Below are 17,020 nucleotides of genomic sequence, written 5' to 3'. Positions count from 1 at the left end.
TAACAAAATAAATGTTCCTCTGCAATTGGACGGCAAGTGGTTTTCCGATAACAACAGTTTCAAACTACATGTGATGATAAGTTATGGTAACAGCTCTATAATGTTGCAATAATGTTAGCCATTAATAGGAAAATCAGTAATAAGTTACTGCGTTCATCACGACACTAGTAAAAACACGCTAGAGCCATGCAGCGTTAGTCCACTTTATTTAAACACAATTTCCGTGCGTGTTATTTAAACACACACAAAAATGAAAAAATGAAGAAAAAAAACTAGCCCTAGTGTACCATTGTTGATAATATTACTAATAGCCGCGTTATAAGTCAAATCTGTAAGCCTTTTTTTGAGTTTTCCCATCCTTTTTTTTCCTTTTAATATTCAACTGCGGCATAATTAGGAGAAAATAAATGGATTATTCTTTGTTTTTGTTGTTATGACACTTTCCTCTGAGGGCTGGCGTAGCTGCCATGCCACACTCCGGCCAGCGCGCGGCGGTAGTGGGATGCGGGAGAAGAAAATGGGCCGTTGGCAAGCAAAGAATCGCGAGCTGATAAAGTAGCTGTACTGTGAAGCAGCACACTCCGAGACGTTTTGTTACTTCATCTTTATTGTTGTGTAATTTTTTTGTTTTTTTAAAGCATATTCAAAAATGATCCTCACGGTGAAACCGCTTCAAGGAAAAGAGTGCAGCGTACAGGTGAGTGAAGTACCGCTGCGCTAGCTCACCGCCTCATGCTAACTGCGATAGCAGCTAGTAGTTTAGTCGGGCCAGCATTGGCATGTCACATGCCGAGCTACCTTCAGAAAAACGGCCACACATATGTTTCTTTTAAAATAATAAAATAGCCTGTCAAAAATACTGGGATTCAGTGCTACACACTGTAGCCTAAACTAGTCGGTTGTATGGGCATGTCTCCGCAGAGTCATTAATTTGGCTGGCGTGCTAGCTAAATCCTGGATAAGATGTTGCATACAATCTTCCCTGACAACAGCTGACTAGTAGCATTTGAAGTCGGTCTTTGTGGTTTCGGGGAAAGAAAAAAAAGGGAAGTCCTATCTGAGGGAAACAGCTTTTGGTGCAGTAAGACCAATATAGCTGTCAGTTAGCCTTAGCCACAGTCTGTCTCTCACAAAGCTAATTTTTTTTTAAATATTATAAAGCACAAACTGGACCTTTACTTGGAGACATAAGCAAAGGCCCCTGAATTAAAGAGAATATTAGCGTGTGGCAGCCACTATTTTAACATGACCAGGTTTTAAGGAAATATGCAGGCAGTCAAAAGCATTTTATTACGTGGGGAAGTATTTCCCCAAGTGGGGAAGTATTTCTAAAATCGTTTAAAAATTCTGTGTTCAGCAGAGAAGTGGTTCCATGCACAACATCTGTGCCATAACAGTGATTACAGCCATTTCGTTTAAAATGTTAGCAAGAGTACACTTTTTTTTTTTTTTTTTGAGAAATGGGGCTCTACAAATGCCAGTACAAACCGGGAATGTCACTTGTACATATATTTAACATTAATATCTGGATAATGTAAAGGTAGGAGTTATTTGAGAAAGATTTTTAAATGATAACTTAATTTATCAAGGAACAAACTTTCCAAAGCTCACCCAGTGTGAAAAAGGAATTGCCCCCTAAACCGAATAATTGGTTGTGCCACACCTGGCAGCAAGAACTGCAATCAAACTGGCAATGTGACTTTCATGTTGCTGTGGAGGGAATCTTGGTCCACTGTCCTTTACAATATTGTCCTAACTCAGCCTCATTGCAGGGTTTTCCAGTTTCAGTGTACTGTTAAAAGTCATCCCGAAATATTTTAATTGAATTTAAGTCTGGACTTTGACAAGGGAACTCTAAAACTTTTATGTTAGTTATTGAGCCATTCAAGGGCAGATTGCTGCTGTGTTTTTGGTCACTATCCTGTTGCATAACCCAAGGGCATTTGAGTGTTAGAGGACAAACTAGTGGCTCCTGAAGGATGGAGCAGAATTCATGGTTCCATGAATTACAGGAAGTCTTCCAGGTCCCGAAACAGCAAAGCAGCCCTACACCATCACACTACCTCCACTGTGTTTGACTGCTGGTGTGATGTTCTTTTTATGAAATGCTGTTAGTTTTACACCAGATGTAACACAGAACTCAAACTCTTCAAAAAGTCCAGATTTTTCTTGTCAGTCTAAAAAATATTTCCAAAAGGTTCTGGGGATCATCAAGATGCTTTTTGGCAAATGTGAGACAGGCCTTTGTGTGTGTGCGTGTGTGTGTTGTTTTGTTCCAAATATGCCAAAAAACAAGAAATCAAGAATAGGGCAATTACTCTTTTACAGCACTGTGTGCTGTGTAATTTAAACACTGTTCAGCTGCACAGACAGAAAACAGTGTCATGCTCTTAAATTACACATGTACTACATGATTGGGTTGTTTTTCTTCCAGGTGACTGAAGACGAAAAGGTCTCCACAGTGAAGGAGCTTGTGTCTGAACGTCTCAACATACCAGCAAACCAGCAACGGTTACTCTACAAAGGGAAAGCTCTCGCAGGTAGATGTGCCAACAGCGACATGTTTGATGGCAGCATTTGTTAATACTTTTATGCATGCGTCATATGTAAATTTTTAATGCAACACATTGTAACACTCTCCCTCAGATGAACACAGACTGAGTGATTACTCTATTGGTCCTGAGGCTAAATTGAATCTGGTAATCCGTCCCATGGGAGAGAGGACTGCAGCTTCAGGAACAGCAGCACCAGGCGGTGGTGGTAGCTGTAGCAGCACCAGCAGCGGAAGCAGCACACATGGAGGAGTGTGGCAGACCGTCTCCACTATACTTGCTAGACACTTTAGTCCGGCAGATGCAGCAAAAGTTCATGAACAGCTTATTAAGGTATTTAAATGCAGCGTCATTTTTTTTTTTTTTTCTTCAGACAAGTTGACAGGTGCGGATATTTAATAAATCTAAAATATTAAAGTTGAAAGGGCCAGTTATTGATGATTTATGAACATGTAGTGCTAATGGTGAGATACTGATTTAATTTCTGGAAATCTATTATTAATAATTACTACAATATTTGTATAATGCTTTTATCTTTTAATGAGAACTGTTTTTACTGTAGAAAGTGGGTGTACTGACAGCTCTTGAGTTTGTTAGTTGTTCAGCTCCTATCCATCCAACTGTGCTCACTAATTAGAAGCTACATTCAGCTGCTCCCTCATTCACGAGGCGTTGCCACAGCAGGTAGCTCTGCATGCCTTCCCAACGCAACCCCAAAGGGATTCATGTCTCCTCCTTTCGCTTGTTAGGCAAATATGTAAACCACTAAACTATGGAGCCACTAATTATGCTGGGCTAAATAATTAATTGAACAACCCAGACCAGTAGTAGCCAGACGTGTGTGTGTGTGTATTTGAAGGGTTGGGGGGGGGATGAAGCAAAATCTGGTTTGGCCTTTTGCTGCCAAATTCTGTTGTTATCCTGAAATTGTTGAATTATTTGCGTGCAAACAGCATTACAAAACAAACTGCCAAAAGTGCAAATTAGCTTACCTCCACTTACGTCCACACTTTTTGGACTTAACAAACTCCTTTTAAAAGCAACAAAAATGTTTCTGAAGGTCATGCCTCCAGTCCTCCATGCATTATTTCTCAGCCAGAACGTGTTGTAAATAAATGAACTGAAATGTTTTTAACCTGCTGTTTTTCAATATGTTTTTTTTTTGCTTTCTTTCTTTTCTCAAGGACTATGAACGTTCCCTTCGACAGCTTAGCCTCGATGACATTGAGCGCTTAGCGGGGAGGTTGCTTCATCCGGAGGGCGAGGGCATGGACACCTCATACATGGACTAAGAATGCATAGCTTGAAGCTGATTTTTTCCGATTGTTGTTTGAGAGACGCTCAGTGCTTTGAGATGCATACGGTGTTTAGAGTGTTAGGCTGTGGAAAATACAATGCCATTTTTCTTACAGAGAGCCCCAGGGTGAGCATGGATAACACTGACTGTTTGTCTCAGCAATAGGGCTTTCTTATCTTGGATGAGAAAACTTGGCATCTTGGAATTGGCCCTTGTCATTGGTGGCACAGTAACCTCGACCTGATCACATAATGTCTGAATACAAAGGAGTCCATTTATGAAGCTATCTTCACATGATCTCTGGCTGCTACCATTTCCAGGGGACACTAACTTCTAATGGAGGGTATTTATTAGTAATATTTGGGTTGCGTGATGACCGGGTGTTTCCTGTTATAACCATCTGTGCAGTTCATACATGTTTTATTCTGTAACTTACTGATGACCATTGTATGATTTGTAAATATCATGTTTATATATACAGATATTAAAACACAGGTAGAAAAAAAAAAAACTATCTTTCCGCTTTTGTTGTGTGCTTTTTAAGTGTCAGAATATACAAATGTATAAGCGGTGTGGTTTGATTTGAGGTTTCACAAGGCGGGACTTTACATATCAACCAATCAGATGTTAGGAAACCTCGTGACTCAAATTTCTGACCAATTGGATTGACTGAGTAATACGGTTCCGCCTTTGTGATCAACTGACGGTCTGTATCTTTATACTGCTAATTTTGGATGCCATTTCGGGTGGAATGAAGGGTTAATGCGTTATTTTAATACAAACTATGAAGAACAGGAAACTTGGATAGGAAGGAATATATCTTGAACATTGGTGAGGTCAGCATCGGGTATCGTTTCTTTAGCAGCTAAGCGAGTGTAAGCAGTTAGCTAGCTTATCCCTTTCACTTCCTCCCTTTACCGAATAGATTTAGCAAGCTATGGTTAGCACATAACATCGAGTGTCTCGGCTTGTGCTGTCACCATTTGTTGCACTGTTAGTCAGACCTGGTTTCATCCCAGTAGTTGACAACTCGTAACCAGTGTTCATCTTAAAATGCCACTTCAAACTGGTGTTTAACCTGGGAGGATTGAACGTGGTGTTACACCCCTCTCATCAGGACCACTTCTCCGTCTGACGAAGCTATTCCGTTTTTTCTCGGAGGCTAACTGTTTTGAAGTGGACTGCATTACTTTTATCTTTGCTTCCTTATTTGTGTGTGTGTGTGTGTGTGTTTAATTTATTCATTTTTAAACCAATGTAGCAACAGTGTCCGGTCTGTTGGAAGGATGGAAACTCTCATTCCCACCATCAACCGGTTGCAGGAGGTCTTTCTAACACTGGGGGCGGAGATCATACAGTTACCTCAGATAGTCGTGGTTGGATCTCAGGTGGGCTAGGACACATCTAAAGTACTGTGCAAAAGTCTGAGCTACCCATGACTTCGTTATATTTTGTTTCCAAGCAGCCAGGCTTTCTTCTAATTTTTAAAGTAGTCCTGAACAATAGTTCTCCAGGTTTTCTGAAGCTCTATCAAAGTTCTTCTTTGGAAACTGGCTACTTTTTTCACTCCTTTTCAGTCGAGTCCTTGTACCTGACCATTTTTACAGAAATGTTTTGTTCATTAAGCTAATTTGTTTATTCACTAACTCAAATCCTGAGAAACATAGCAGACAGCTAACTTACAGAACCTGTTTTAAGTTGCATCTTAGGGCATCTTGTTAGTGAAAATAATTTATTCCCGTTTTTTTATCTGTGAAAAATGCCAAAGATAACAGTGTGACAGAAAGTTCCCAAAAGAGCTGAAAACTTTGCATACATAAAAAAAAAAAAAAAAAACTATCTACAGCAGATGAACAGTATCTGAAAGTCATGTCCTTAAGAAATAGGAAAAAATCCATCAAAGACCTGACACAAAACCTGAGAGATGCATCTGGTCCTTTAGTTGATCCATCCACTGTTCACTAAAGTCTCATCAGGGTTGTCAGTGGAAGAATGGCTGTCAAGTAACCATTATTAAGGAAAGGAAACAAGGAGAAAACACTGAGGTATCCCAGATTACAAACTGAACTGAAAATCAATGGCAGTAGGTTTTATCGTGTGATGAATCCATATTTGAAATGTTTGGTTCAAATCATCTACAGAGATGTCAGGAGGGAGGCACAACAGTGATTGTCTACTGTAAAACTGTGGAAGTTCTGTCATGGTTTAGAACTGCATTTTCAGCCAGTGGTCTTATCAAAATTGATTAAATTATGAACACAGAAAAGTACAGTCAGATTTTGATCCTCTATGTAGTGCCATCTGAAAAACGTCTGATTTGCGGTGGCTTCATTTTTCAGCATTATAATGATCCCAGATACACTGCCAATGCAGTAAAAGCATACCTGGATATATAACACACACACACACAATGGAACACTATCAGGTATGGAGAGGCCAAACCTCAACATTATTGAAGCAGTGTGTTGTCATCTTCACAAAACAAAAGGCAGACAACATCCAAAGAAGAGGTTTGAATGTCCTTCAAGAAGCCTGGAGAACAAATTCTGAAGACTACTTAAAGAAATGACAAAAAAGTTTGCCCAAGAGAGCTTGAAGTAAAAAGATCAATTGTGATGCAGTTTTATCAAATTGTTATCTATAACATCCCATCATCTGTCATGCATGCTGTAGCTGAAGCTGTAAACTGTGTCCATGTTATTTTTTTTTATTATATTCACAATGGCATATCTACACAGCATGAAAACTTTGCAGATGACTGTATCAGGGTTAAACTGGTCTTATCATGTGTCATAACAGAGCAGTGGAAAGAGCTCTGTGTTGGAGAGCCTGGTTGGACGGGATTTCTTGCCTCGAGGATCAGGAATAGTCACAAGACGACCCCTGGTGTTGCAGCTTGTTAATGTTCCCCCATTGCAGGAGAGGCTGAAGATCGAGAACGGTAAACAAAGACGAATCTGTCACTGTTTTATTCCTTTAAAAAAACAAAGTCAAGTCTAGGAAGTTAGGGTATGCAGGAGAATAGAGAAACAGAAGGCTGTTATTAAAGTGCATGCAGTAGTTAACGTGCACCTTTTCTCACTGTTTTTAACTACTATTCCTTTTATGGTCTTGCTTTGCTAACACTCTCTTTCTTCCTCTTCTCCTTCACTGCCTTTTCAGGAAATGGGATTAAGCAAAATGCCCAAAACAGCTACCCAGGTCTCTCTATACTTGGTCTGCATGCACTTGTCTTTGTTTAACCTCTTCATTTCTTTTCTGACATTTTGTTCAGCCTGATCTTTCTGCGTCTAGTATGAATACAAGTGGTTTTGTCTTATATTCAAATTAGCATAATGTCTCTTCAAACTCTTAGTTTTATCTGTGTTAAAACTCACACTTACTCTTATTTGTTCAGGTGTCAAAGCTGAAGAATGGGGTACATTTCTGCACTGCAAGAATCAGGTGTGTTTATCTTAGGCATTCAAATAATATGTACACTGCTTTGGTTCTGTATTGTGTGCTGGGATTATGTGATGTATAATTTTCTCACTCTTTTAATAGAGCTTCACAGATTTTCAGGAAATTCGTCGGGAAATTGAAGCAGAGACTGAACGAGGTTCAGGCGACAATAAAGTGAGAAGAACACTTTGATGTGCGCTCAGTAATGCTGCAGGTTCAGCTGTTTCAACTGGATTCATTATTTTCCTTCTCTGTTTTTCATATCCAGGGGATCAGTCCTGAGCCCATATATCTGAAGATTTTCTCTCCAAAAGTTCTTAATCTTACTCTGGTTGATTTACCTGGAATTACAAAGGTAGATGCAGCCTCTTGACAGGGATGCTGAGTGGATTTGATTTATGCAAACACAGTGATGTTAGATAATCATTAATAATGATCGAATGTGTGCTGTGGTTAATGTAATGTTGGCCGCATACTGCTGTTGTTGTCTTAGGTTCCTGTTGGGGACCAGCCAAAGGACATCGAGGCTCAAGTGCAAGAGATGATCTTGTCCTTTATCTCCAATCCAAACTGCCTTATCCTCGCAGTGTCCCCTGCCAACTCTGACTTGGCCACATCTGATGCATTAAAATTGGCTCGTGAGGTTGATCCAGATGGTAGGACATTATTTATACAGGGGTTTTTTTTTCCCTCAGAATTTATCTTAATTCTCTCTCTCTCTCTGTGCTTACTGCATGACGTGCTTCATTTTTAAATTGTTACATAACATGCTTTCATTTTTAAATTATCAAATGCGTCGAAAGAAGTAATTTCATGCTACTGATATAGCCTGTCTTTACAGTTTAAAAACCTTGCTGACAGGAAAATGAATGTTCATGTGCTCCCTTTGGCTGTGGTGATAAAGAGAATGATTAAATGGCGGAAGCATTCACCCTGAATGATCTGTGAATGTTGTGTTGGTGTCTGTCAGGCCGTCGAACACTGCTGGTGGTCAGTAAGCTGGACCTGATGGATGCAGGAACCGATGCGCTGGAGGTCCTTCTGGGTCGAGTCATTCCAGTCAGGCTTGGGATTATCGGGGTGGTTAACAGGTTTGGAAAAAACAAACTTGCTTGTTGATCTATAATTAAAAGTATTAATATTCTGATTATCTTACTGAACTCGCTGTTTTCTTCTTGTTGTAGGAGCCAGCATGACATAAATACTCAGAAAAGCCTGGAGGACTCAATGAAGGATGAGCAGGCTTTCTTGCAGCGCCACTATCCCTCACTAGTGTCTCGCGCTGGCTCTCGCTATCTGGCCAAAACTCTCAGCAGGCTGCTCATGCACCACATCCGGGACTGCTTGCCAGACCTCAAAACCCGAGTGACTGTGCTGAGTGCCCAGTACCAGGCAAGACTCAACAGCTACGGACAGCCCGTAGAGGATCACAGTGCCACCCTGCTACAGATAGTCACCAAGTTTGCCAGCGATTATTGCAACACGATAGAGGGAACAGCCAGGCACATACAAACCTCAGAGCTGTGAGTCTGACCACACTCTAGTGGAGCTTTTGTTTTCTGATTTAGTGAAATGCCTTAACTCCTCTTTTTAACACAGCAGTTGTTGCACAAATCTACAATTTAATTTACTTTGATGAGGGTCCCAAAAGGTTGAATCTGTTCATCTGGACGTAGCGTTTTCAGTGGGAGAAACGTTTCGTCGCTCACTCAAGTGACTTCTTCAGTCTAAGCTGAATGCAGGTTTCCCCAACCTTTTAAACAGGGCATTTGCATAATGACTGAAACTAGCCCACTAACGAACAATGGCCTATGAGGTCAGTTTCTTGATCATTAATATGAAATTGTTATGAACATTGATCAACAACCACTGATGAGTACTATTCACAGAGAGGTGGGAAATGGCTTCAATCACAGCACTGTAGGATGGTGAAAGATGAAAGCTTTAGCATTAGGCCCTCTCCTCAGCCTTCTTGATATGATGTTCTTCTGCTTCCCTGGCCGCTGTATCTGTGGGGATGCTGTTCGCTCTTTGTCGTAGCGTCCAGATGACACACAGTTTGTGCTCCAGTGGGTGATGAGAGTCAAACCTTAAATACTTTACGTTACCCATCAACTTTTAAATGTCCCCCATTACTGATGGAAATCTCACAGTCTAAGAAGGCTGTCATTTTTCATATCCTCCCTGGTGAACTTGACGTGTTTCTCCACCAAGTTAATGTGATCAGTGAATTGTGGTACGTCCTGAGATTTGATTTTCAACCAGGTGTCATCCACATACCTGTACCAACGACTTGGGCGTGTTCCAGGGTAGGATAACAGAGCCCTGTTTTCCACTTCTTCCATGTACAAGTTGGCCACAATGGGTGAAACTGGGGAACCTATGGCACACCCATGTTTCTGCCTGACCCTTGTATGTGAAATAGGTGGAATGAAGACACAGTTCCAAAAGCAAACACACTTGGGCGGTGCTGAGAGTGGACCTGTTGCTGAGGTTGGGGTCATCCTGTAATCTCTTACAAACTACATCCACTGCTTCAGGGACTCGAACACAAGTGAAGAGAAACATAACATCATATGAGACCATTGTTTCATCTGCCTCCATAATGACATCTCTAAGCTTCTCAACAAAATTCAAAGTGTTCTGGATGTAGCGCTTACAGCTGCCTACCAACGGGTTGAGGATCGAAGCCAGAAACTTTGAGATGTTATATGTGACTGAGTTGATCATGCAGACAATTGGTCTAAAAGGTACGCCCTTTTTTTGTATCTTCAGTAAACCATACAGACTTGCCTGTGGTATGAGGTCTGGTCAGCAGCATTGTCTTGTTCTAACTGCTTCAGACAATCTATCACCCTCTTCCTGTAACCACTACCTGGGTCTTGTTTTAGGGGTTCATAAGTATTTTTGTCAGTGAGCAGTGACAAAATTTTTCATGACAGTCCTTCTGGTTAAGTAAAACCGTGCACCTACTCTTGTCGACAGAAGAATGATTACATTGTTTTGCAGATGAACAGAATCTACTTTTTGGGATTTGCTAACCTGGATGATTGAGACTGCATCGAGACATTTGATGAGCGTCATGAGAGTAATGTCCTCGTGCTAATGTAGGTGTAAACTAAAGTGGTATCAGCATCTTCTGTTGGCACATTCCGCTCTGCAGCTCTTACCACTTGATGATTAATTCATTAAAATACATGGGGAGCAAATATTGACCCTTTTTGGTTGACTGCATTTAATCTTGGCACAGCTAGCATTGCTGACACACAGGACTGAGACACAGCACTGATATCACAGCTCTCACCTTTCTCTTCTTTCTGCAGCTGTGGAGGTGCTCGGATCTGTTATATATTCCACGAGACCTTTGGCCGGACCTTGCAGTCTATCGATCCCCTGGCGGGCCTGACTGATCTCGATATCCTCACTGCTATCCGTAATGCTACTGTAAGCTTCTCCTCGCTTCTGTTTGTGTAGCTCTACTAAATCCTAATTCTGAAGTCTGGAGCTGGTGTGTATTTGTGTTTGTGTGTATGATATTTGCCCTGCAGGGCCCACGGCCAGCACTTTTTGTGCCCGAGGTGTCCTTTGAGCTGCTGGTGAAGCGGCAAATTAAGCGTCTAGAGGAGCCCAGTCTGCGCTGCGTGGAGCTGGTTCATGAAGAGCTGCAGCGGATCATCCAGCACTGTTCCTCCTTCAGTACACAGGTGGGACCAGAGATCATATTGCACTTTACACATGGTTGAGTAAAGAAAATAGTGCCGCAGTAATTATTACAGAACCGTGTTAAAAAACAGCATCTCTTTGCATTTTTAAGGAGCTTCTTCGATTTCCCAAGCTGCACGATTCCATTGTGGAAGTAGTGACTGGATTATTGAGGAAACGCTTGCCGATTACTAATGAAATGGTAATCCACAGCTTAAGCAAGATCATCTTTTTATATTAATTATATTAGTCATCCCACTGGATGCTTCTTTTTGCTTTTTTTTTTCTAACTTTCAGGTCCATAATTTAGTAGCAATTGAGCTTGCCTACATCAACACAAAGCATCCAGACTTCACGGACGCGGCGCAGGTCTCCGCATCTGTCAACAGTCAGCAGGTAGTAGTTTGTTTCTCACTGCAGGGACTTTTTTTCTGCTTGGCTAAACAGCAGACACTGTGCTCTTTAAAAGCTGAAGCGTAATTCATAATTAAATATTAAAACCACTTTTAGAGTTTTTAGTGGAATCCCAGCCTAAAAAAACATGTCTTTTACCGTCTGAGTTGCTTGTTTTCAGGCAGAGGCGCTTGACGGAGGGAAGCGCTGGAAGAACGAGAAGGTCACGGAAGAAAAAGCTGCAGCTGCAGGCTTTGGGAGCCCCAGCAAAGGCCAGGCCATTAACCTCCTTGACACAGTGAGTAGCAGGATTAGCAGTATGACAAAGCACTGAAGTCATTGCAGATGGTCAGTATTAATATTTTGCTTGCCCCTTCTCTCTGTCAGGCTGTGCCAGTTTCCCGAAAGCTGAGCTCGAGGGAGCAGAGGGACTGTGAGGTCATCCAGCGTCTCATCAAGAGCTACTTCCTCATTGTTCGCAAGAGCATCCAAGACAGGTTTGACTGGCACAAATCCAGAGCACCCCAGGGGACCCGACTTCCCCTTTACATCACGTTCAAAGCTCAGTTGTTGTTATTGATTAGTTCAAATTTGGCACAAACATTCAGTTAGAATAAAGGTGGTCAAAAGTGACATGACCTTACTGAACTCACAATAATTCATGTGGTAATTATGTTGTCTCTTATAGGACAAAATGATTAATTGAGATCAAAGTTCAGCTTTGCTGCAACAGCATTCTGTAAAACCACCTCTCTGGTTATTATTCAGCAGCTTAAAGGCTTTTACACACCGGACGTGTAAAATCCATTCAAATGTTTTGAGCGTTAAAAATATTTTTCAGGCCGGCAGCATAACTTTCCGTAATTTGTTTGTTCAAATCAAGCTCTATTCTTTTTTTTCTAATTTTTCTGACCAATCAGACCACTGCATTTGCCAACAAGTGTGCTGTAGCTCAAAATGGGCACTGAATATACAAATGGTAAAATAATACTATTTTACCCCAGACACACAGCGAGACACTGCTCCGGGTCAATCAGCTCTATGAAATGTTTTCTCTGCCTCCTCTGTGGTCCCAACTCTGCCAACAAGAGCTCAAACTGCCCCACTGACATCCTGAAATATGTACGAAAGCAGCCGTGATACAGCCACAGCTCCTGGATCAAACCATGAAATTCTCCCTGCTGCTGCCTTCTTGTGAGAATTGGATCAACCCAGAATCTCAGTTTCGTACTTTTCTTGTTCAGGAACATCAGGACTAGCTCATCATTGTTTGATCTCGACTTCAGTTTTTTTTCACTGTACATTTTTCTCAGACGAATTTTCCTCAAAAAAGCAACGCAGTCGGTGTGTATATATGTTAGATGACAAGTTTGGATCTAAAAACTTTGGTATTTCTTTATTTTTTTTCTGAAGGCGCTCGTGTGCGATGGCCTTAACTCTTAGATAAAAGAGTAGATCATATATCTTGGCCATTTCTGAATTGATGATACTGATCAGTGGTTAACCAAATATCTTTAGAGACGTTTACATCAGTAACACAAAAATCTGAAGGCTGTCTATCTTTCTGACACATTAAAACGCTGGGCCTGAACTTTAAATAGTTAACACGCAGCCCTGTCACTGTCCATTTCATACCATCAAACATGACATTGCTAAATCCTCCCTCAAGATATGAGAGTACAACTGTGACCACTATGGTTCCCGCGGAGCTGTATTCTGGTGCAGAAGGAGCTCATGCTGAGGGATTTCTGCCTGATGATGCTTAATGCGAGTGCTTGTACGATCTGTGTTCAGAGAGTCTTGCCAGTTTCTGATTTATTCCTTAGGGGAAATGTTCCCTGACTGAAAGTCTGGGTGAAGTGTTCGCTTGTATATAAAATGTTGTCTGCTCCAGTTATATTAAAGTAATGATCCAGTTTAAGTCCATTTACTTGCATTTGCCTGCATGGACTGGTTTTAGCTATGGACAGGGGTGGGCTTGGCTCCAACAGGCAGCTTAGCCACTCAGTCAAAAGTTCAGAAAAGTGTGTTTTCGCTTTGTCCAACCAGTGTAAATAAAGCACAGAAAACACTAAAGGCTTCCTGAACTACAGGCGTACAAGTCTAAATGCCAGCTCAGGTGTAACATTTGTAGCTGTATTTGTTCAGGTGAGACGTGTCGTGATGCTCTTCTTCTCCCAACACGTTTAATGTTAGATCAGTGCTGGTGTGGTTTGGTCAGATGAAAATGTTTTTGTTTTTTTTAATGAAATCCATCAGATTTTTCCCTCATTTGCATCTTTTCTGCCCGGCCGCAGGGCACCGAGAGCAAGCGTGCCACTGCGTGCGTGTATTAACTTCACAATTAGATGTGCCTGATGGTGCTGTCAGTGTGGCTCAGGGTTAGCAGCTGTTAACCTTTTATCTTATCAGTTGTTACTTAGATAAAAGAGCTGCGTTGAAAGAGCAGTCTAACTACATGAACAAAGGCTTCTTATATAATGAGAGCTGTTATTTTTCCTCTAAAAAAGATGAAGGGGTTCTATTTACATGTAAACTAGAGGGTGACACATTTAGTGAGGACATTAGATTTAGTCTCTGTGGATATTATCTCATGCACTGTTTTCCTTACTCTAACTTCAAATCCTGTAAGGGCATTAAATATATCAGCATTTGCAATAAGAGTTTTTGTTCTGGGTGGGTTTTTTTGTTCTTTTTGCCTGTGTCTGTCTTAACTGTGTTGCTCTATTAGAGAATAAGTGTGCAGATGTTGATTCCTGCAGTGATGTCTGTTCTCATACAGCTGCTACATACATACAAATCAGTGTTTCTTAATATTAGTTTAGTGAAGTTGTTTATTTTTTTTAATATGAGATTAAGCACAAAATAAATCAGCAGTAATGATCTGAACAGGGACTCAACTCTAACTCTGGAGTCCCTCGCCCTAGTTTCTCGTCAGACTACAGCTTTCTTGGTTGGTGGAAGCATGCAAATTCTGAATAGTAGCTCTAGTGTAAATATCCTCGGTCTGTGTGTCTACAGTGTGCCCAAGACAGTGATGCATTTCCTGGTGAACTACGTGAAAGAACATCTGCAGAGTGAGCTGGTGGGTCAGCTTTACAAACAGCCACTGCTCCAGGAGCTGCTCATTGAGTCACAGGACACGGCACAGCAGCGGACTGAGGTTGCTCAAATGCTTGAGGTAAAATTGGATGATGCAATTTGTTCTCTGAATGGGTTCTGAACATTGTGGAACAGCTAGTTGTTTTTGTTTTTGTTTTTTTTCTTTTATCTGCTGTCTTAATGCCAGCAATTTAACCAGCCTTTCTTTCTTTCTTTCTTTCTTTCTTTCTTTCTTTCTTTCTTTCTTTCTTTCTTTCTTTCTTTCTTTCTTTCTTTCTTTCTTTCTTTCTTTCTTTCTTTCTTTCTTTCTTTCTTTCTCTCTCAGGCGCTTAAAAAAGCCAACAACATCATCTCTGAGATCCGGGAGACTCATTTTTGGTAACCAGAGGAACGCAACAACTTCTCTTGTGTCAAAGGAGAGCTTTGAGAGTTTGAAAGTGTATGTGAGTTTTCGGCAGTCTGTGTTAATGTGTGGCAGTACCACTGTTTTCTCACGGACCAGTGACCATAGCACATTCAGATCTACTTTTTTTCCTCTCTGGCGGTTGCACTGAACAGCATACCGGAGCTGTTGCTTTTCACTGTGAACACTGAGAGAGAGAGATCAATCACACTCAGGCTGAAAGTGTTATTTAACAGGTAGAATGTGACAAGCATAGCCGTGAACAAAATTTCCTGCAATACTTTGTGTGAAAACCTTTGATGGGTCATAAGTTTTTTAAATTTTTTTGTAATGTATGTTGTGTATGGAGTATTTATTTTGTCTGTGTTTATTTTTTTATAAATTTGAAATGTGTTCACACTGCGCAGCTTCATGCTTTCCAGGCACTGGCTTCCTCTGAGCCCACTTTAGCAGGTGCTAAAACTATGTTAGATTAGATTTCCTGACTTTAATCTCCTTTGTTGGAGTGCTCTGCAGAGATAGAAATAAAGTGAAAATCAAATCAAAGCAGACTGCAATGCAACACTAAAGACAGGCCGCAGTCATTTAAAGAAATTACAGGATGACTGCGGATTGTTTTTCCAGCTCCGATGCTAATCAATATCAGGTTTATTTTCCAGTCTCGTTTGCATATGAGCCTATTTTTACTGCCTGCTGTAAACATTCCAGTTTGAGGTGAGCAAACCAAACATGCCCAACATATCCTTCCCTCTGTTTGTGTACGATTTTTAGAAGACTGCCACATTGAGTTGGACAGCTTTAGTATAAAGTGTGTATGCACCATAGTGTTAGTCAATTCTTACACTTGGAGTGTTGTTTTTTTGTTTTAACCATTAAAAGAGTAGGCTTGTTATATTTCAGATCCACATGATAGCACTGAAATTTTCTGTAGCTTTGTTTCCTTCCCCACAAAACCAATTATCCACTTGTTTCCACTGTTAATGCTACAGAGATATAAGCTTGTTCGCATTACCGACCTTCTCCGGCCGCTCAGATAAACTGCCTCCAGGACAGAGAGACAATTAGAAATGTAGATGAATCCTGCCTGCAGTTGTTTTTTTGTTACATTCCCAACCATAAACCTCAGTCTTAATTTAACCTGAATCATTTGCCCCAGTGCCAGTCACCGTTTCATTATGTAATATTCATTAATGTGTAAAATTATGCATGTCTTCCCAGCTTTCCTCCCCCATTCTCAGGCTCAGATAATAGCCAAAACTAATGTTATCCTAAGAATTAGACTTTTTCAGGAAGACCTGCTTTAAACAGAAAGTTCGCCCCTGATCAAATATACATGTTCCCCTCCTCGGCCTGCAGTGCTGTTTATCTACTGGATTGTTTTGGTATGAAAGAAGACGGCTCCTACATGACACAGGGCAACCAAAGGGGTGTGCTGCAAAGCAGGATTAATGAGCTAGTGAGGTAACTTGAGTCAGAGTTTTCAGGGTCCCTAAACGTGGCTCTCTTTTTCACCTGGCTAGATTGCCATGGTAACTGATGCTGAACACATGACCCGGTCAGGAGCATATTCTGTTCAGTTTCCTTTTAGGATCAGGTGGAAGCACAGTGTTTACACTAATTATTTTATTATCAGTTTGCTCTCAGTGAAATGTTGATCCTTGCTGAAGGAATATGTTTTTTATTTGCAACTTTTTGAAGCCGTACTTTACTAACGCACTGAAGCCCAGCTATAAAGCTGCAGCAGCACAAAGTGTATGTCGCATTGTGACAGGAATTTGCATACATTCGGTTGGTGATGCAGAACGTCTGTGGTCCTAATCTGCTGCTAAGTCTCTTTACACTGCTGGAAATACAGTTAATAGAGTACAAATTAGAAAATGAATTGGTTACATTTGTAGACTATATAATCAATAATTTCACTTTGAGATGGTGTGAAGTGATATCCGCAGCTCTTTTATGTACATGCCTGTGATGTTTAAACATATCAGGTTTAAAGTTTCTGAGCTCTAACGTACAGCTGTCACATTAGAAATAAACAGCAGCACCGAGACCCACCAAACGATAAAATAAGTATATTGGAAGGTACTTCAGGCTGCTCCCTTATTTCCCGAGAGGTCATCAGAGTGGATG

General features: G+C 40.9%; 2 protein-coding genes across 5 annotated transcripts; both read left to right on the top strand.

Annotated features, from left to right (window-relative positions):
* Positions 1–486: 486 nt before the first annotated feature.
* On the top strand, positions 487–4,360 carry ubl4a (ubiquitin like 4A). The gene is made up of 4 exons (XM_003452672.5): positions 487–697; positions 2,435–2,540; positions 2,647–2,885; positions 3,737–4,360. The coding sequence occupies exons 1-4, from the start codon at positions 650–652 to the stop codon at positions 3,842–3,844; spliced, it is 501 nt and encodes a 166-aa protein (XP_003452720.1). The 5' UTR covers positions 487–649; the 3' UTR covers positions 3,845–4,360.
* A 136-nt stretch (positions 4,361–4,496) lies between these two features.
* si:dkey-32e23.4 (dynamin-1-like protein) lies at positions 4,497–16,591 on the top strand. 4 transcript variants are annotated; one of them, XM_005457448.4, is made up of 18 exons: positions 4,497–4,555; positions 5,111–5,237; positions 6,649–6,790; positions 7,012–7,050; positions 7,247–7,293; positions 7,393–7,464; positions 7,559–7,645; positions 7,784–7,946; positions 8,261–8,381; positions 8,475–8,813; positions 10,614–10,734; positions 10,839–10,994; positions 11,105–11,194; positions 11,290–11,388; positions 11,567–11,683; positions 11,773–11,882; positions 14,407–14,566; positions 14,813–16,591. In XM_005457448.4, exons 2-18 carry the CDS (start codon positions 5,136–5,138, stop codon positions 14,867–14,869), a joined length of 2,022 nt encoding a protein of 673 aa, XP_005457505.1. In that variant the 5' UTR covers positions 4,497–4,555; positions 5,111–5,135; the 3' UTR covers positions 14,870–16,591. The 4 variants fall into 4 exon arrangements, with proteins under 4 accessions (XP_005457505.1, XP_005457506.1, XP_005457504.1 ...); XM_005457449.4 differs by having other exon boundaries at positions 4,543–4,680; XM_005457447.4 differs by having other exon boundaries at positions 4,547–4,685.
* Positions 16,592–17,020: the final 429 nt, after the last annotated feature.

This window comes from Oreochromis niloticus, linkage group LG12, assembly GCF_001858045.2.
Source record: "Oreochromis niloticus isolate F11D_XX linkage group LG12, O_niloticus_UMD_NMBU, whole genome shotgun sequence".
NCBI lineage: Eukaryota > Metazoa > Chordata > Actinopteri > Cichliformes > Cichlidae > Oreochromis > Oreochromis niloticus.
Note: the sequence above shows the minus strand (reverse complement) of the source record. Positions and strands in the feature narration are given on the sequence as shown.